The following is a 21,337-nucleotide window of genomic DNA, read 5'->3' as shown; positions in this document are numbered from 1 at the left end:
TGCAAACTTACAAATCATGGCAACTACATTTTCACACAAATTATTCAAATATACGACAAATAGAAGAGGACCCAGCACTGATTCCTGTGGCACACCTCTGAAACCTCTTCAATCTGAAAAGCAACCCTCCATTACCATCTTCAGACTCTTTGAAGTGTAATAATTTTGGTTTTGTTAACATGAACGTCTTTTATTATTGAACTATTGCTGCAAACATTAGTTAACTGACCTTTAAATATTAATTATTGTTTGATACTACAGAATATTATGTTTCTCTTTTAATTTTCATGTAATAAGTCACTTTGTGTTAATTTGTGACTAATTTTAATGCTGGCAGAGTTGGCACTGTTGAGATGAACTATAAATTTACTTTGTGTCATTGATATCTTATTTTTGCACCAGAAAATTAAAGGTCTTGTCTTGAAAACGATGTTGATTGTGAAATTACTTTATAATATGCTGTATAATACGAAACTTTGAGATGTAAATTACATTTCTAAAATATTTGCATACATATGAGTTGAAGACAGTAAGAACATATCAAAGTGTTTACTTGTAGTGCTTTGATTAATTACTAGCTGTTATAATTTGCATGGCTGTAACTGTTCATTATGAACAAATAATTGTTTCATGTCTTACACCAACAGTAAAACCAAAGCTCACGTTCACACATGCTCATGCACAAAGTCTTCACTGCATTGTTTTTAATTTTTTAAAACTTTCTTCAGTATAGTGTAGATTTATCTGTGAATTATAATTTGGAATAAAATTTCCACTTCTGTGATCTAATTGTCTCGTAATTTTGATAAAAGATTGATAAAAGCCTCAAAAATCAGCATAAAAGACGTCCTGACAATCTTCCATTATTAGAAATTCCAAGTGATATTCTTAAATTAGGACTGAATGATATTCAAATGACACAAAGTTCCCCAATAAATCATTTCACTATAATGTGCAACAATATTACAAAAAACCAAAAAAAACTTGCATATTAATATAGATTCTGATGTTCTGGACCTTTACTGAAAATGTGCAAAACAAAGAAGGATGGCATTTTTTGTCCCGCATCAGACTTGTCAGCCACAAACGAGCCTGCAGCTGACGTGGACTTTTACCCCCTCCATAAATCTTCGTCCGCGAAGCCAAGCCAAAGAAAACCTATAGGAAGGGTGCAATGAACATGAGAGAGTTCAGAAAAGGTTCACATATTGTCATAACTCATGGGTTTGTGCTCTCTGGAGAGACTGGAAAGAGTGAGATAGTCTTCCCTGGAGCAAAGGAGGCTAAAGGATGACTTTCAAGAGATTTATAAAAACATGAGGGCAATAGATAAATTTGATGATCATAATATTTTTTCCCCCAGAGTGGGAAAGTCTAAAGCTGAAGAGCATAGGTTTAAGATGAGTGGGTAAAGTTCTTTAAAGGGACTTGAGAGGTACATTTTTCACATGGAGAGTGGTTGGTATATGGAACGAGCTGTTTTAGAGGTTGATAAAATTTCATTTAAAATAGATGGATGTGGAACAAATGCAGGCAAATGGGATCAGCACAGATTGACTAGGATAAGTTGGGCTGATGGGCCTATTTCTGTACTATTTAACTCAATGAATCTCTGACATATGCAGGAAAATACCTTTGCATAGATAGGCGAATGATGTTGCAATTGATAGAGAACAATGTAGAGCAGTAGGCCACAATGAATAATGTGAGTAGACTGGCTATCTAAAGTTATATATGCATGTGGTGTTACATGTGTATAACCATATCACTTGCAGTATGGAAAGACCACAATTTGGCCAGGTCGGTAGCAGAATATTAAGCACAGTCATGCTGAGCATTGACACACCTCAGGGCTGTGTGCTCAGCCTGCTCTTGTACACACTATTGACCCACATCTGCATCACCAAATCCAGCTCCAACAGTGTCAGCAAGTACAATGAATCACACTACATAGAAGAGGTGGAAATCTTCTGAAATGGTATGAGAGTAACAACATGGATAAGAAGAGGATGATGATCGTGGACTTCAGGAGGACCAAGAACAACCAAACAAATCAGCAACTCTGTAGTAGAGAGAGTAAGTAAAGAGCACAAGTTTCTTTGGAGTTCACTTAACTATTGACCTATGGTGGACACTCAACATCACCTCACTTGTCAAGAAGGCACAACAGTGACTGCACTTCCTGAGAAGACTGAATTGGGCAAGGCTACTGACCATCATTATGTCAACTTTCTATAGGAGAAGTGGATTAGAGGTCAATCCACAGGATCGTAAGAATAGCACAGAGACTCCCTCCCTATTGATGTGATCGACTGGGGTCGAGGGTGTGCAAAATCATTGAGGATCCCTTCCACCCTGCACACAGCATCTTTTGAATACTCCCATCAAAAAGGAGATTCAGGAGTATCAGAGCCACCACCACCAGACTGAGAAACAGCTTCTTTCCATGGGCAGAGAGAATGCTGAATGACCAGAGGAATTGCTGCACTAACCATCCGAGACTCTCATATTTACAAAACAATAATTATTTATTTATGTGTATGCATGAATAGTTGACTTGTATATGTATTGCTTGCCTGTATGTGTGTTATGTCTGGTTGTGTGTTTTCATGCTTTGCACCAAGGACTGGAGAACATTTTTTCGTCAGGTGGTATTTGTACAATCAGATGACAATAAACTTGACTATGAGTTTGACAATGCAGTCAGACAAAAGGCGACATTGTTCATACAGATGCACTTTTAATCTCTTTATTTTTTATTATCTTGGAGGGAAATATGCATGCAAAAATTACATCAAAGAAAGCCTCTCCCCTTGAAGAACAAATACCCCACATGGCCACAGCTGAGGAGAAGAAAATCCTATCCAGTACAAACCCACACAAAGCAGCAGATCCATAAAACATACCTGGTTGTGTGCTAAAGTTCTGTGTGCCCCAACTAACAGAGGTACTTAATGGACATCTACCTAATGGACTTCACTGCAAAAGTCCTCTGTCCCTGCAGTATTCAAGTCTTCCCAGTGCCCTAGAGAGTGACAGTAACCAGAAAAATTATTACAGCCCAGTGAAGTGCTTTGTGTGGCTGGTGATGGAACATATCAAAGCATACCTTCTAGTGAAATCAGACCTGTCCAAACTGATGATACAATAACCTTGACCCTCCACTCTCTCCTGACCCACCAAGAAAATGATGCGTCATACATCAAGTTGTTGTTCAATTGACTTCAGCTTGGCATTCAACACGATCATACCTTAGAGGCTATGAATAAACTTTCCTGAGTGGGACTCAACACCCCACTCTGCAACTGGTTTCTGGAATTGTTGACAGAAAGGCCACAGTCTATCCAGGTTGGCAAAAAAAACCTCACACCCCATCAGGCTGAACACTGGCGCACCTCAGGGTTATGTGCTCAGCCCACTACCATTCATGTGCCTGCTCACGATGCTACTGTAAGATTCAATTCTAACAGAATCATCAGATAATACAATAGTAGTTGGGTTCATCAGCAATATTACTGGTTGAAAGGCTTGTAAAATGGTGCAAGAAGAACAACTTCATCTCAACATGGACAAGACAAAAGAGATGATTATGGATTTTAGGAAGACAAAGATTGATCATTCTCCACTGCATATCAATGGTTTCATCGTGGAAAGAGCATAAAGATTTTTGGCGTGCATATGAAGGACAACTTATCCTGGACTCATAACACATAGATATTAGTCAGGAGGGTGCATCCATGCTCACATATCCGAAGGAGACTGAGAAGGGCAAGGCTACCAGCCCCCATCTCCACAACCTTTTACAGGAGCACAATCAAGAGTGTCCTGTCTTCCTGCATCATGTCTGGTAACTGCAAAACATCAGATTGGAAGTCTATACAGAGGATCATTTAAGCAGCTGAAAGGATCACACGGGTCTCAGTTTTCTCTATTGATAACATATACTGGGAGCATTGTCTAAATAGGGCTCAAAGAATTATAAAAGATGTTTCCATCCAGCGCACAATATCTTTAACCCACTACCATCAAGACTACCCGGCTAAGTAATAGCAGTGTGTGAGATATCTCTTTTTGCCATTATTCTTGTGCAGCAGGTTCAAATGAGTTTCAGGTCAATGGACCTTTGTGAGACCTGCCCCAGCTGGCATAGCTCCATGAAAACATATTAGCCCTGGGATTGACCCAGGTAATCTTTAGACAAAATAGACTAATTTATCTAACAATGATCCAAGAATAACTAAGCATAGGGAATTATTTAATTTGTAGCATGTTTGGTGGAAATTTGTGGTAGATATGGAAAAGTGAATCTTGACTGGTTGTCTGGCTGAATTTCCAAATCACTGTCATTTGTCTACTTTAGGGAACCAAATATCTTCTAATGTGTTCTTTATAGAAAATTAGTGCAAAGAACCTGAATTTTAAAGCCGTGACTTTTGAATTGAACTTTCAAGCATGTCAACGTTTCTTTTGTTTAAATATTTATTTAAAACTTTTTCCATACATGTAATTAATAAACACGTCTCCAGAATGGAGGATCATCGCCTTCCCAAGATCGTGTTCTATGGCGAGCTCTCCACTGGCCACCGAGACAGAGGTGCACCAAAGAAGAGGTACAAAGACTGCTTAAAGAAATCTCTTGGTGCCTGCCACATTGACCACTACCAGTGGGCTGATATCGCCTCCAACCGTGTATCTTGGCGCCTCACAGTTAGGCAGGCAGAAACCTCCTTTGAAGAAGACCGCAAAGCCCACCTCACTGACAAAAGACAAAGGAGGAAAAACCCAACACCCAACCCCAATCAACCAATTTTCCCTTGCAACTGCTGCAACTGTGCCTGCCTGTCCCACATCGGACTTGTCAGTCACCAACGAGCTTGCAGCAGACATGGACATACCCCTCCATAAATCTTCGTCCATGAAGCCAAGCCAAAGAAAGAAAGAAAGAATATATAACAATAGAAATTTAAATTTAAGAAGGTTGCAATCATTACATCATGGTTATAATCCTTCCCCTTCGCCCCACATCCTCCCCCCTAAACCATCTCCCCCACACAAAATAAGTTTATATATAATAAAAATATAATGTATAGTAATATAAAAGAAAGAGAACAAGCTTCATTGATTGCTCAGAGGATAGATTTACAACACACAAGATTCCCAGAGTTTCTATATAATTAGAGAAGATTAACACTTGTCTCAAGGAGCAGGAAGAACACTAATACCTATTTATACATAAAACTTGCATATATTGGCACCAGATTTGCAAAAAAAAAATTTCAATAATTATATGTAATTTTCTCAAAGGGAATACAACTTTGAGTTTCTGCATTCCATCTTCCCATACCCAAGTGTGAATCTGATTTCCAAGTAACTGCAATACCTTGCCACTGCTAGTGCTATTTTGACAAATTTCAATTGGTATATTGATAATTTTAACTTATGTCTTGTTCCTTCTCTATTCCCCAATAAAAAAATAAATCTAGATTTTGTGGAAATAAAATGCTTGTACCCCATTCTAAAAATAATTTTGTACAAACATCCAGAAATGTCTTACCTTGGGACATGACAAAATAGAATGTAAGAAAGTTCCCATCTCCTCACTACTCCTAAAACATTGATCTGATCAATTGATTTCATTCTGTTCAAATTTTGTGGTGTAAAGTATAACTGATGTAAAAATTATATTGCACTAATTTGTATCTTATATTAATACAGTCTCAACAGAGATCTAACATCTTTTCTCATCAATTATAATATTCAAATCCAACTCCAACCTCTGTCTGAACTTACGAGTTACCGTTTGTAATTAAAGATACATTGCTGAAGTAAATTTCTTAATATTTCCCCTCCGAATGAGAGTTTCCACCTCACTACAAATAGGTTACAACATAGCTGGACTTAACTTTTCCCTTAAATCTCCTCTCAGTTGAAAATAACAGAAGAGAGTGTTACTAGTTATACCATATTTATTTCTTAATTGTTCAAACAACATCAATTGGCCTTGTTCATAACAGTCTTTAAAATTCTTCATCCCTTTATGAAACCATGTATTTAAAAATTGGTTATCTTGTAGTGGCTGGTGGCCCACACATCGGCCTGACACTGGAAATGGCCATCGAACATGGTGACTGGCAAAACATCATACAGGCTGAAATGCCTATTTCCATAGGCTGCCGGCAGAGCAGTAAAACTGGCCAATCACCGCCAATGGATCGCAGGGGGCCCAATCGGGGACCAGGCATCCGAGGTGCCCAATAGGCAGCCGGCCAGCTCAAGCAACACTCTGGTGGTGATGCGGCCGAGCTGACTATAAAAGGCAGAACTGCCACTGAATAAACTCAGCATTGAATACACTCTATTGGTGTGTGTGTCTTTCTTCTCCTACGGATTCAAGCTAAAGCCTTAGAGCTATAAATTAGCTATCGCCATAGTGAACTTGCTTCAATCCTTTGAAAAAGGAACAAGACAATTTTGAATCAGAGGCATCCTAGGCGATATTCCTCCTTTTGTTCCAATTTGATCATTTATCTTATTCCAAATATTAATCAAATACTTCAACAATGGTGTTCCTTTAACACAAATTATTATTTTTGGATCCCATTTATATATGAATTCCTCTGCTAATCCCTCTCCTATTTTATCCATTTCTATTTTAACCCATGTTGGCTTTTATTCTACTTCAAAAAAAAGTAAGAAATATAATTTGAACTCCTTGATAATAATTATTAAAAGTAGCGTTTCCACATTAACCTTTCTATGGAGATTCTTGATATTTTACCTTTCCAAAGAAATTTCCTTACATATTTACTTAATTCTTGAAAAAAAACTTTTGAGGTAGTAATATAGGCAAAGTTTGAAAAAGAGATTCTATTCTTGAAAATATATTCACCTTAACACAATTAACCCTTCCTATTAATGTTACAGGTAAAATTGTCCTTTTTTTTTCAAATCTTCTTCAACTTTTTAAGAAATTGTAAATAATTAAATTTATATATATTTTTAAAATGATTATCTATACAAATTCCTAGATATTTAATCACATCCTCTGGCCACTTGAATTGAGTATTTCTTTGACAATGACTATAATCTCCTTCTGTAAGAGGCATAATTTCACTTTTATCCCAATTTATTTTATAACCAGAAATCTTTACATATTCTTCCAATTTAAAATATAATTTTCACAAGGAAGTCTCAGGCTTTGTCAAATATATTAAAACATCATCTGCAAATAAACTAATTTTATGCTCTTCTTGACCAAACTTAAATCCCTTAATTTCTAAATAATTCCTAATTGCCTCTGCAAGTGGCTCTATAGCTAATATAAACAAAGATGGAGATAAGGGACATCCTTGTCTACTAGATCTCGTCATTTGGAATAAAGTGGATATTTGTCCATTAGTCACTATTTTAGCTTTAGGGTCATTATATAATGTCTTAATCCAGTTTATAAAAGTCCGTCCAAATCCAAATTTATCCAATACCTTAAACATAAAGTCTCACTCCAATCTGTCAAATGTTTTCTCTGCATTTAAAGCTACTGCAACACTTAAATCTCATTTTTGTGCTAAATGTATACTAATTAATCTAGCTACATTATCCTCCAGTTGTCTCTTTTTTGTACAAAGCCTATTTGATTCATATTTATCAATTTAGGTAATAATTTAATCATTCTGTTTGCCAAAATTTTGGCAACAATTTTATAATCTGCATTTAATAATGAAATAGGTCTATAAGATGAAGGTTTTTAAAGATCTCTGTCTTTTTTAGGTATCACAGTAATTATTGCTGTTGAAAATGATTCTGGGAAAGTATGAGTTCTTGATGCTTGATTGAACATTTCCATAAAAATAGGAATTAATAAATCTTTGTAAACTTGAGGCAGAAAGCCATCTTCTTCCAGAAATTTATTACTTTGTAACAAACTACATCACAATCCATCTCCAGCACCTGAAAATAGAACTGGATCTCCTTTTGATGCTACTTCCTATATCTTCTCCTGTATTTGCATAAGTGTGACTGAAAGTAAGGAAAGTTTATAAATATCCTGAAATAATAACCAAAAATGCTGGAAACATTAAAAACAAACAATTAACATTTCAAGTTGAAGAACAACATTTAATGCTTCCTTTTCCAAAGATACTGACTTATGACTTGAATGTTTCCAACTTTTGCTGTTTTATTTCAAATTCCAAATATCTGCTCTTATTAAATTTTGAATTTTAACATTCACGACGCCCCAATGACTGAACCTGCATCTACATCCACTCTGTCACAATTTTTCATGCACTCTTGTATTCCCCTTGTTAATGTGACATACCTCCTAATGCTGTGGTCTTACTCCGAATAAACCTCTGATCAATCAAGCTTGCTCCCAATTTAGTTGATACTGCTAACTATTTTCTCTTTCAGAAACTGCTCTTCTTCTTTAAACCTGCTTCTGTTGTCATCTCCTATTCTTGGTTTCTCCAATCCTGAAACCTCTTATCTCACCTGAAATGTCCTCTCCAAACACAATGAGTTTACCCATCACTCTAAAACCTCCATTTGAAACCTCCAAGCAGAGTTTTCACTTTTGTAACATTGCCAAAATTGTTCTTTTTTTTCCACAATCAAATGTTACTTTTATTAACACTCAACAATTAACAGAAGAGCGTAGGAAAATCTTAGTGAGAGTAAAACCCGCGCACAACTTATAAAAGAGCATGGGAAAGTTCGTACACAATTTAATAAAACTGTACTGCTAGCCAATCAGTGATCTCCTTTACCAAAAACCACACCCTGCTGACCAGCAACCAGCCAATCAGGTGCGTATCTGCCCATAAGCCTGAGGGCATACAGCCATTGTCTGGCCCTGGTCATTGGCCATGCTTAGTAGAGTAGGGCATATTCAAGTCTGAGCAGGCTGTTTCTCGCTCTCTTCCTCCTCATCCTGCCGACCTCACTCACCCCCACCTTCCCCTCTGACCTCCCCATCCCCACCTCCTCCTCTCTAACCTCCCCCACCCTCACCTCCCTCTGACTTCTCCAACCCTCCCCTCCCCTCCATCTACCCCAACCCTCCTCCATCCTACCTCCCCCATCTCCACCCTCTGACCTTCCCAACTCTCCAAATCCCCCTAACACCACGCACCACACCAATTCACACTCTGACCCCTGCTTGGTCTTTACTATCCTTTCTGACCGTCCACTCTCTGAGACATAGCTCTCAGTCCTCAGCAGAACCCCTACCTTTGTCTCCCTGTACCCACACCTTAATCATTTCCGCACACGCCACAATGCCAAACTCTTCTTCCATCGCTTCCGACTCCAGGCTTACTTCCATGACCATGACTCTCCACCCCACCCAAGACCCCTTCTTTGCCTTAAGCCTTCTTCCTCCTCCTGAACACATTATCCTGGCCAGCTGCCTGCTCTGGACCATTTTATTTCCAAATGCCTCCAAGACATCAACCATCTTAACTTCACCACTCCCCTCTCTTATTCTAATCTTACTTCCTCTGAACACTCTACCCTCCACTTTCTCCGCAACAATCTCAATCTCACCATCAAACTGCAGACAAGGGTGGTGCTGTTGTAGTCTGGTGCATTGACTTCTATCTTGCTGAGGCCAGACGACAGCTCTCAGACACCTCCTCCTACTTGCTCCTCCCACAGGACCCTACCATAGCACATCAAACCACTATCTCCAACACCATCTCCAACCTCATCACCTCTGGTCACCTCCCTCCCATGGCCGCCAACCTCATTTTCCCATTCCCACACTGCTCATTTCTACCCAAATACACAAACCCAACCATCCAGAAGGACCCATTGTTTCTGCCTGCTCTTGCCCCACCAAACTAGTTTCACCTTACTTTGACTCTTTTCTCCCCGGTCCAATCCCTCCCCACCTACATTTGAGATACCTCACATGCCCTCCATCTCCTCAATGATTTTAGATTCCCCAAAGTGGCACTTCGCTTCTTTCTGAACCAGATCCAACCAGTCACCTTTTACCATCATCCTCCTCTGCCTAGCAGAACATCCTCACTTTAAACAACTTATCATTTAACTCATCTCACTTCTCCAAATCAAAGGAGTAGTCATGGGTACCCACATGGGTCCCAGCTGTTTGTGGGCTTTGTAGAGCAATCCAGGCTGCAAGCCCTCACAGTCAAGACCCATCAACTCCTCCTTTAGTATACTGCCAACTGCATCGGGGCTGCCTCATGCCAGCCACAATCAGCTTGTTAACTTCATTCACTTCATAGCCAATTTCCACCTTAATCTCAAACTCACCTGTTCCATCTCTGACAACACTCTCCCCTTCATGGATCTCTCTTTCTCCATCTTGGGAGACAAGCTTTCCACTGACGTATATTACAAGCCCACGAACTCCCACAACGACCTTTGCTACACTTCCGTATTCCCTATCCCCCTGTAAGGATTCTATGCACTTCTCTCAATTTCTCTGACTCCGCTGCATCTGTTCCCAAGATGAGGTCTTCCAGTCCAGATCTTCCAAAATGTCTCCCATCTTCCATAAACGTGGCTTCCCCTCCAACACCAACAACTCAGCTTTCACCCACATCTCCTCTATTTCCCCCTCATCTGCTTGCCCTCCTCTTTCCCAAATCGCAACAAACATAGAATCCCTCTTATCCTCACCTACCACCCCACCAGCCTCTGCATCCAACACATTATTCTCCATAATTTCTAGCACTTACAACAGGTTCCACTACCAGACACATCTTCCCCTCTCCACCGCTCTCTGCCTTCCATAGGGACTGCTCCTTCCATGACTCCCTCGTGAACTCATCCCTCCCCACCAATTGCCACCCTGGCACCACTGCTGTGGCTGGAGGAGGTGCCACACTTGGGCCCATATCTCCTCCCTCACCACAGTCCGGAGCCCCAAACAAGCCTTTCAAGTAAAGCAACACTTTACTGTGTATCCAAAGGACTGATTTACTACATTCGGTGCTCCCTTTGTGGCCTTCTCTACATCAGAGAGATTGGGCGCAGAATGGGAGATCGTTTTGCTGAGCACCTTTGCTCCGTCCGCACCAGTAACAGAGACCTCCCAGAAGCTATTTCAATTCTGTGTCACACTCTCATGTTCACATGTTTGTCTCTGGACTTGTGTACTATCCCACCTAGACCATCTGCAAATTGAAGGAACAGCACCTGATTTTCCAACTGAACACTCTCCAGCCAGATGGCATTAACATTGACTTTTCCACCTTCTGCTAACTTGCTCTCTTCCCTTCCTATGTCCAATTCTCCTCCCTCCTTCCCTCTCTATTCACCTAGCCATCCCCGCTGCCCTTGATCACAAATGCTGCTTCCCTCCCTGATATAAACCAGTTTCTCCTATCCATCTATGCTGTGTAAATCTAAAGCTAAGGACCAAATGATTCTTTTTTATTTCTCAAAACTTTATTTATTAATTTTAACATATGAAGAAAGTAAGTAATTCACGTACAGAAAAAATACAAAATAAAGTAATACAAGTACAAAGTAACATAGTTAATACAATACCAATCTCGGCATCTCCCCCTAACAACTAAACACTAAGACTAAAAAAAAACTATTTTTAACACCTAAAGGACCAAATGATTCTGAAGCCACTCTTCCAGCATATTTACTTTTCCTATGTTTTAATATCAAATTGATTCCATATGTACAGTAAGTTAAAAGTATATGAATTGGTTCTCCACACACAATGGGAATATTTTCAAGAATTATAAAACAAAATTCATCTTGCCATGCCAGATTTCCATCTCTTAATTTTCTTCTAATATGCATGTCCATGTTGATATTACACATGGTGTGAAATCATTTTATAGATTACGCTGGATTAAAACAATGCTAACATTTAAACAATTTTTTTTAAAAACTACATTTAAAACTTGTAAAAACAACGTAAAATCAATAACAACAACAAAAAAAAAGATTTTTATACAATATAGTAAACCCCCCCCCCTCAGCCAACCCCCTCAAGGAGAGCCAAAAAAGAAAACATAAAACATAAAACATATATAATATTTTAAGATATTTCCAAATCCATACATTCTAAATAGGATAGCCACATTTTAACAAAAAAAGTGTAATTATCATGTAAATTATATGTTATTTTCTCCATATAAATACAAGATTTCAATTCATTATGCCAATGAGCTATATTAATCTCTACATTGTCTTTCCAAGTAATTGCTACACATTTTCGTGCCACAGATAATGCCAAACGTACAAATGCTATTTGAAACTTATCCAACCCCAAACCAGTCAAAGAAACCATATAATCCAACAAAAAAACTCTCTGGATCTAATGGTAATTTAATTTTAAATAATTTCTCCAAAACCAACCTAACTTTTCCCCAAAATGGTTGTACCCGATCACAGGACCAAACCTCATGTAAAAAAGTTCCAGTACTTAACCCACATCTAAAACAAAGATCCAAATTACTAAATACATATTTTTTCAATTTCTCAGGAGTCAAGTATAACTGATGCAAAAAATTATAATTAACCAAACCTTATCTATTTAAACAATCTCTTTAATTGAAGTTCTGAAGAAATTTGCACTGATATCTAAAAAGCTGCCAATACAATTCCTTGGCAAATGCATAATGCAAATACATGAAAGTTCCTCAGACAGATGATTCTATGTCAGCAGTTATAAATGTTGATGATTTGCTTTTAGATATGCTGTGACAATGGACAATAAGAGGGCAAGGTTGCAGCAGATGTTACTGCCACCACCTGACTCATGGGATGAACGCCTTATAAACTTTGTGAATTATCTGCATCTTTAATTCTGACACACTCAGCCCAATTAATTTTCTCAAGAGTATATTGTTCCTCTGTTGTGTTGTCCAGATTTTATTTATTTTCTTACAGGTATACCATAAATGCTCGAGATTGTTGCCCAAGTGCATGCCTTCAGTAAATGCAGTAGTTTACATGCTATGTGGAAATTATGCTTTGAATAGATAAGCAGTACTTCAGGAATAAAGTATTTGTGGAAAGTGAAAATGATTGATGTAGTGGCTCAATTACTTTCTTATTGGACACGTGGTTTATGCCAATTTAAATATTCAATCTTATCAAAATGGTGATCAGGTTAGCTTCATTTTGCTTATTTTATGCCATAATCCAACACAAGTAAAGAGATTAGGATACAAGGATAAAATGTACTGAAGATGGATTGTTTTCCTGTTTATTACTACATCTGAAACATCATTATAGATGTCATGTAAAACAGGTGGAATACCATTTTATTTAGCTGGTAATCCTAAGGAGACATCCATACCAAACATGTCCAATGAAATACCTTACACGTATTATGTCATTTGTGTTGCAAATAAGGATATTGAAGGGAAATAATTACTGTAGCTGATTATTATGAGACCAAAATTCTTTCATTTGAAATGGCTTAAGTTCAGATAAAACATGTCAGAAGTACCTGTATGTGATATAAATTTGGACTATCTATAATCGATAAAATATTTGTCATATTTTATTTATTCATTTTACTGCTGTGCACAGGGAGGTGGAGGTCCAGAGATCCTTGAAAGTCACCATGTATCTAGACGGAATGATATGAAGGCACATAGTGTGCTTGAGTTCACGGGGTTGGGTATTCATACAAGAGTAAATGTCATGCTACAACTATACAAAACTTTGGTTAAGTTCCAATTGGAATATTGTGTGTTTTTCGCATTGTGCCAATATAGAAAGGATGAGAAGGTTTTTGGGAAGGGTCATTCTAGAATGCTTACCAGAGATTTACTGGAATGTTTCCTGGATCAGAGGGTACAAGAAATTAGACAAACTTGTGTTTTCTCTGGAGTGTTGGAGGTTGAGGAGGGATCTGATGGAAGTTTATAGGGTGATTAAAACTACACTAATAAGGTAAACAGATTTTTTTTTTCCCATGGTAAATATACCACATAGTAGAGGACATGTGTTTAAGGTGAGGAGGAACCAAGGAGGGGCGGGGGGTGTGGAGTTTAAAGGAGTTGTGTGAGATTTTTTTTAACATAGAGGTAGGTGCCTGGAAGTCATGGTGGAAACAGATACCATAGTTGCATTTAAGAGGCTTCTGAATAGACATGAATATGCAGGGAAGAGAGGGATATGTATCATGTGCAAGCAACAAAGCTTAATGTAAATTGGGCATCAAGTTCAGTGGAGCTAGGTGTGGCATACAGCCCATTCATGTTCAATATTGTTACATGTTCTATTTCTATTCTTAGATGCAGTAAAAGAGTAAAACTACTTTTAGGCTGATTATGTTACAGTGTTTATATAAATAATACTGCTTAAAACATCGTTTTTAATGTCCATATTAACTTTAATATTTTTTCTTCTACAGGAAGGAGGAATGCTTTATTAAGCACATGCATATCTTTATCAAAATATTACAACATATTTGAAATAACTTTTTATGTGATAACAGTGAAATTATAAATGATCATGAACAGGCAGGTTTGTTTTCTTGATGATTGCCAACTACACTGTCCACTAGAATCCCTGAAAATTCCTGAGGGGGATGTCAGGACATCATTCAAGAGGGTGAACCCTCATAAGGTATCAGGTTCTGACGGTGTACCTAGCAGGGTACTGAAAATCTGCACCAACCAACTAGATGGAGTGTTCACAGACATGTTCAACCTCTCATTGCTGTATTCAGAGGTTCCCATCTGCTTCAAAAGGGCATCAATGATCCCGGTACACAAGAAGAATAATGTGGGCTGCCTCAGTCGCACCGACTTCTACAGTGATGAAATGCTTCAAGAGGCTGGTCATGGCCAGAATTAACATGTACCTAAGTAAAGATCTGGACCTGCCACAAATTACTTAGAGTCACAATCACTCCACAGCAGATGCAAAATCACTGGCTCTCCATTCAGCTCTGAATCACCTTGAAAACAGCAAGTCATACATACGGTTGCTCTTCATAGACTACAGCTCAGCTTTCAATACCATTATTCTCTCAGTGCTGGTCAAGAAGCTACAAATTTCAGCCCTCTGTACCCAACTATGCAACTGAATCCTTGAAAGACCACAGTCAGTATGAAGTGGAAACAACATCTCCTCCTCACTGATTATCAACACACCCCAAGGATGCATGCTGAGCTCACTGCTCTACTCATTATACACCCATGACTCTGTGGCCAGACACAATTCCTATGCCATCTACAAGTCTGCCCATGACAGCACAGTTGTCAGCAAAATCACAAATCACAAATGGCAATGAGTAAGTGTACAGGAGGGAGATAGATCAGCTCGTTGAATGGTGTAATGACAAAAGCCTTGCATTCAACGTCAGCAAAACCAAGGAGATGATTGTGGGTTTCAAGAGGATGTCAGGTCAGGGGAACACAACCAAGTACTCATCGAGGGTTCAGTAGTGGAAAGGGTCAAGAACTTCAAATTCCTGGGTGTTAACGTCTCCAAGGATCTGTCCTGGAACTTCCACATTGATGTAATCACAAATAAGGCTCACCTGCAGCTATATTTTGTGAGGTGCCTGAGGAGATATGGTTTGTCACCAAAGACTCTCGTAAACTTCTACAGATGTACCGTGGAGAGCATTATGGCAAGTTGCATCACAGCCTGGTATGGAGGCGCCAACTCTCAGGACAAGAATAAACTCCAAAGGGCTGTTAACTTGGCCTGTGACATCACAGGCACCAGACTTCACTCCATCGAAGACATCTACATGTGGTGGTGTCTTAAAAAAGCAGTCTCTATCCTCAAAGACCATCCACCACGCAGGCCATGCCATCTTCACTCTGTTACCATCGGGGAAAAGGTACAGGAACCTAAAGATGAGACCTCAGCGACACAAGAATGGCTTCTTCCCTGCTGCTATCAATGGACCAAAGACACTGCCTTTACTTTACATGCACTATTATTATTTTTTATATAGTAATGTTATATATTTTAAATATGTATATTTGCACTATGATGCTGCCACAAAACACCACATGTCATGACTTGTTTATGAAAATAAATCCTGATTCTGATTTCATCCTTGCAATATCAAAAGAAAAATATATATACAATCTGTACTTAGTAATTTAATATTTGTTTTCTTTTATTTCCTCTTGTGCCATCCAGAACTTTGATCAAATGAATATAATTGACCCATGAATGGCATCGTTGAAACATATCATGTTTCGAAGAAAAATGATTAATTCATTTTAAATAGACGACAGAGGTTACCTACCTTAGAGACTTTCAATGAAGAATATTATAAAAATAAGGAACTGGCTGTGAAAATTGTTATTTATTATCTCAATGAAGCATTTGATATAGAATTCCTTTGATTGCATGTTACAGTAATCAATAACTACCTCAGAGTGGGAATATAGAATGCAAATAAATTATTTTTAAAAAACATATTTAAATCATACACAGGACCCTCATGTATCCAAACAAACTTATCACGTTCCAAAATGTTCTTTTCAGCACAAGCATTTCTCAAAAGTGTATGGTGTATCATTTCAGTAATGAAACAAAGAATTGATCAAACTCCTACAATTTTTTATATATTCCTTCATAATGCCTGATTGTCCAAGAGATGAGCCTAATGTTACGAGCCCAAAGGAACCCAAAACCCAGCAGCAATAGATATTCAACACAACAAATAGTTACTTAAACAAAAGTTGTTTTTAATTATCTTTAAACATGAAAACATTAACAAACTTTAACTTATTACTATTAATTTAACTAACATAACTTAACCCCCTTCTAATTCTAAGCACATGTGTATGTGATGTGGGTATAAATTTAAGAAAAGTTATTTGGTTCACAGTTCAATCTCTCTTCTCATTCTTCCAAGTTCTCTGGTTGCAAGCAATTCTTATACTGTGTACAGAATTTAACATGTATAAAGTTCACCAGGCTTTGGTGCTTGAAAGGTAAATGTTTACCTCTTAAGAAGGTTCTCGTAGGTCTGCAGAGAGAGATATGTGTTGTTCCAGGATTTCCACAAGTGAGGTACCACCATTAGTCACCTCAGTGTCTTGCTGGTTAAACTTGCCCCATCAGGGTTCTCCAGATGATAACCTCTTTCTTTCAGGCTACCACAGAGTTCCATTCTGTTTGACTTATTCCAAGAGAAACATCAGACAGATAGCACGTCCAGCCATCCGCCATTCTGGAGCTTCTGTTTCAGTTCCAACAAGCTTCTCCTGGCTGACTCTATTCAGTCTCTCTCTCTGAGATTCCAACTGCCAACCACATGTCCTTCTCTCTCTCACTTGCAAAACCCCCTCCTTCTCCAGCAAACAATAGGAGTTAGTCTTCTGCTCCCATCTGTTGTTTTAGGTAAACAAACCTCTCAATGACCTCTGAGTGAGCACTTTGCAGAGAGGTCAGAAGCCTTGTAAAAATGTCCAACACAGACGACCTGCCTCCAGTCCATTCATTTCATGACATCATTTCAATTAGCACCTACTTGTGAAATTTGCATAGCATTCTCCATGGTTTCTGTAAAGTCACTGAATATGAATTCTTCAGTATTTCAAATAAGATCTGTTTTAAAGTGTGTGTATGTATGGAACCTACTCTAATTTTACCAATTTATCTCCCAAAAACATTCCCAAATATTAAATCACACTGCAATATTCAAAAATGATTTTGTTTTACTCAATTTCTTTCATTTTCTCTCAGTCAATGAGACAATGAACAATACATATGTTTCCTGGCAGCACTGGCTCACAAGAAACAATAAAAAAGGCCGATTCAAAAATGTATCCCATCAAACCTAATGCAACAATCTTAGGAACAATCCTATTGTCAACAAAAATGATCAAATTTGCAACATGTTCTTTTTGTGGGCCATTTTCATTCATTTGTGTCAAAAACACAATAAATTTCTCAATTATAACAGCAAATCACAGATCCTAAAAAGGGAAAGTCCTACTGTTTAATTCCGAGAAACTTTAGAAATTATTGTGAAAAGAGGGAAAGTAAAATTCATATATGGTTGTTCTATTTATTTAAGTTGTCTCACATCTTCAAAAAAGAGGAATTATCACATAACCAGCTCACCCAGACAGCAAACATTTTTGCAATTTGGGCAGACTTGTCTCCTGACTTTATTTACATAATTAAGGACAGATTTATTGAAGCTGCATAAATAAAGTTCAAGATATTCTAGTCACTGTTTATTCTGTGGCATCTGAGATTTGAATATCAGATAGGCATTATTAAAACTACAATATTAGCCACAGAGTTGACAGCATCACAGTAGGAAAAGGAAAAACAAAACAAGGGGGTCCTACCTGTAGCATCAAGTCATTCCTTAGCTCCCTTCCAGCAAAGATCACTCGCAGGTGGTCAATTGGAACACCTTGTCTCTTAGCAACTGCCTCCTTAAGGTGGAATATGCTGGCATCCAGATCGATCTCGATTGGGAATCCATGGCTTGAATTGATTCTATGAAAATCACAACTGAGTCTATGGTGATTATATGATGTGCTTTACAGCCTTAGGTCGCCTTGAAGCACTTTATGGAAAATTGTTCTTTTCAAACTGTAATTGGAAATACGGGAGATTTTACAACCAGCAATTTAAAGGCTCTCTCTGTCAGCAATAACCTGATAATTTGTTTCTGAGACATTGATTAAGAGACAAATATTTGGCCAAAAGTATGTTTAAACAATATTTTAAAACTTTAAAAATACCAACAAGCTAAAATTGGCTGAAGCATTTAATTAAGTGAACTGTCAGGTGACAACATAATATAATTGAAAACCTTCAAGAGGAGAAAATGGTAAATTCAAAAAGCACTCACAATAACCTTTGCACATGGTCTCTTAAGCTTATTGAAGTAATAAAATTTTAGTAATTTCTATGTAAAGTTGTACTCTTGGTTTCAATATGTTGTCTATAATGTATAAATGAGCATGTAAATTTGGTAAGGGAAACTGTGAAATCAAAAGCCCCAAATATTTGTTGCATAATACAGTACTTTAGGAAAACTGATAAAGTTAAACTAAGTAACATAACATAACATAACATAACATAACAATTACAGCACGGAAACAGGCCATTAGGCCGCACCGAACCAAACACCCCTTTCTAGTCCCACCTCCCTGCACAATGCCCATAACCCTCCATCTTCTTCTCATCCATATACCTGTCCAACCTTTTCTTAAATAATACAATTGACTCCGCCGCCACTATTTCTCCCGGAAGCTCATTCCACACGGCTACCACTCTCTGAGTAAAGAAGTTCCCCCTCATGTTACCTCTAAACCTCTGCCCCTTAATTCTTAACTCATGTCCTCTTGTTTTAATCTTTCCTCCTCTTAATGGAAATAGTCTATCCACATCCACTCTGTCTATCCCTTTCATAATCTTAAATACTTCTATCAAATCCCCTCTCAACCTTCTACGCTCCAAAGAATAAAGACCTAATCTGTCCAATCTCTTCCTATACTCTAGATGCTTAAACCCAGGTAACATTCTGGTAAACCTTCTCTGCACTCTCTCCACTCTGTTTATATCCTTCCTATAATTAGGCGACCAGAACTGCACACAGAACTCCAAATTAGGCCGCACCAACGTCTTATACAATCTCAACATCACCTCCCAACTCCTATATTCCATGCAATGATTGATAAAGGCCAACATACTAAAAGCCTTCTTCACCACCCTATTCACGTGAGTTTCTACCTTCAGGGAACGATGCACAGTTACTCCTAAATCTTTCTGCTCTTCTGTATTCCTCAATGCTCTCCCATTTACCACGTATGTCCTATTCTGATTCTTCTTACAAAAATGAAGCACCTCACACTTATCAGCATTAAATTCCATCTGCCATTTTTCAGCCCACTTTTCTAAGTAGCCCAAATCCCTCTGCAATCTTTGAAAACCTTCTTCATTATCCACTATTCCACCTATCTTAGTATCGTCTGCATATTTACTAATCCAATTCACCACCCCATCATCTAGATCATTAATGTATATAACAAACAACAATGGGCCCAATACAGATCCTTGAGGCACACCACTGGTCACCGGCCTCCAACCTGACAGACAATTATCCACTACCACTCTCTGACCTCTCCCTTTCAGCCAATGTTCAATCCATTTGACTATCTCAAAATTTATACCTAAAGACTGCACCTTCCTAACTAACCTTCCATGTGGTACCTTATCGAAGGCCTTACTGAAGTCCATATACACAACATCCACTGCGCTACCCTCATCCACATTCCTAGTCACCTCTTCAAAAAATTCAATCAGATTGGTCAAACATGACCTTCCTCCCACAAATCCATGTTGAGTGCTCCTGATCAGACCCTGTCTATCCAGATGTTTATAAGTACTATCTCTAAGAATTTTCTCCATTAATTTACCTACCACAGACGTCAAACTTACAGGCTTCCTCCTTGAACCCTTTTTAAATAACGGAACCACATGCGCAATGCGCCAATCCTCCGGCACTATCCCCATGTCTAATGACATTTGGAAAATTACCGCCAGAGCCTCTGCTATTTCCTCCTTCACTTCTCTCAATGTCCTGGGGAAGATCCCTTCTGGTCCCGGAGACTTATCCACCTTTATATTCTTCAAAAGCCTTAAAACTACACCTTTTGTAATCTCTATATTCCCCATATTTACCCAATTTGCTTTTTTTATCTCACATCTCCCAATATCCTTCTCCTTAGTGAATACCGAAGAAAAGAAACTGTTCAATATCTCCCCCATTTCTCTAGGCTCCACACACAGTTTTCCGCTCTGATTTTCTAAGGGACCAATTTTGTCTCTAGCTTTCCTCTTACCATTAACATGTTTGTAGAACTCTTTTGGATTAGTTTTCACCCTGCTTGCCATAGTTTCCTCGTACCTTCTTTTAGCTTTCCTAATTCCTCTCTTAAGATTCCTCTTACATTCAATGTATCTTTCAAACATCTCCTTAACTCCATGCTTCTTATATCTAATGTACGCCTCCCTTTTTCTACGAACCAAGTTTCCAATATTCCTTGAAAACCACGGCTCTCTCAAACCTTTTGCCCCTCCTTTTAACCTAACAGGAACATAAAGCTTTTGCACTCTCAAAATCTGATCTTTAAAAGACTTCCATCTCTCTACTACATCCTGCCCATAAAACAAATTGTCCCAATCAACACCCTGAAAGTCCTTTCGCATCTCCTCAAATCTAGCTTTTCCCCAATCAAAAACCTCAACCCTTGGCCCTGACTTCTCTCTTTCCATAATGACATTGAAGCTGATGGCATTATAATCACTGGACCCGAAGTGCTCGCCAAAACTAACCTCCGTCACTTGACCCATCCCATTTGCCAACAGTAGATCTAACACTGCTCCTTCT

At 38.3% G+C, this 21,337-nt stretch overlaps 1 protein-coding gene across 1 annotated transcript in view; it reads right to left on the bottom strand.

Moving 5' to 3' along the window:
• The window catches only part of prkn (parkin RBR E3 ubiquitin protein ligase), a 1,164,186-nt gene that overhangs the window by 1,128,862 nt on the left and 13,987 nt on the right, over positions 1-21,337 (bottom strand). Inside the window, exon 3 of the mRNA XM_069936147.1 lies at positions 18,282-18,435. Within this exon, the coding sequence (XP_069792248.1) occupies positions 18,282-18,435 (154 nt within the window). The remainder of the gene's footprint in view (positions 1-18,281; positions 18,436-21,337) is intronic.

This window comes from Narcine bancroftii, chromosome 4 (assembly GCF_036971445.1).
Source record: "Narcine bancroftii isolate sNarBan1 chromosome 4, sNarBan1.hap1, whole genome shotgun sequence".
NCBI lineage: Eukaryota > Metazoa > Chordata > Chondrichthyes > Torpediniformes > Narcinidae > Narcine > Narcine bancroftii.
This window is presented reverse-complemented; position numbering and strand designations above follow the sequence as displayed.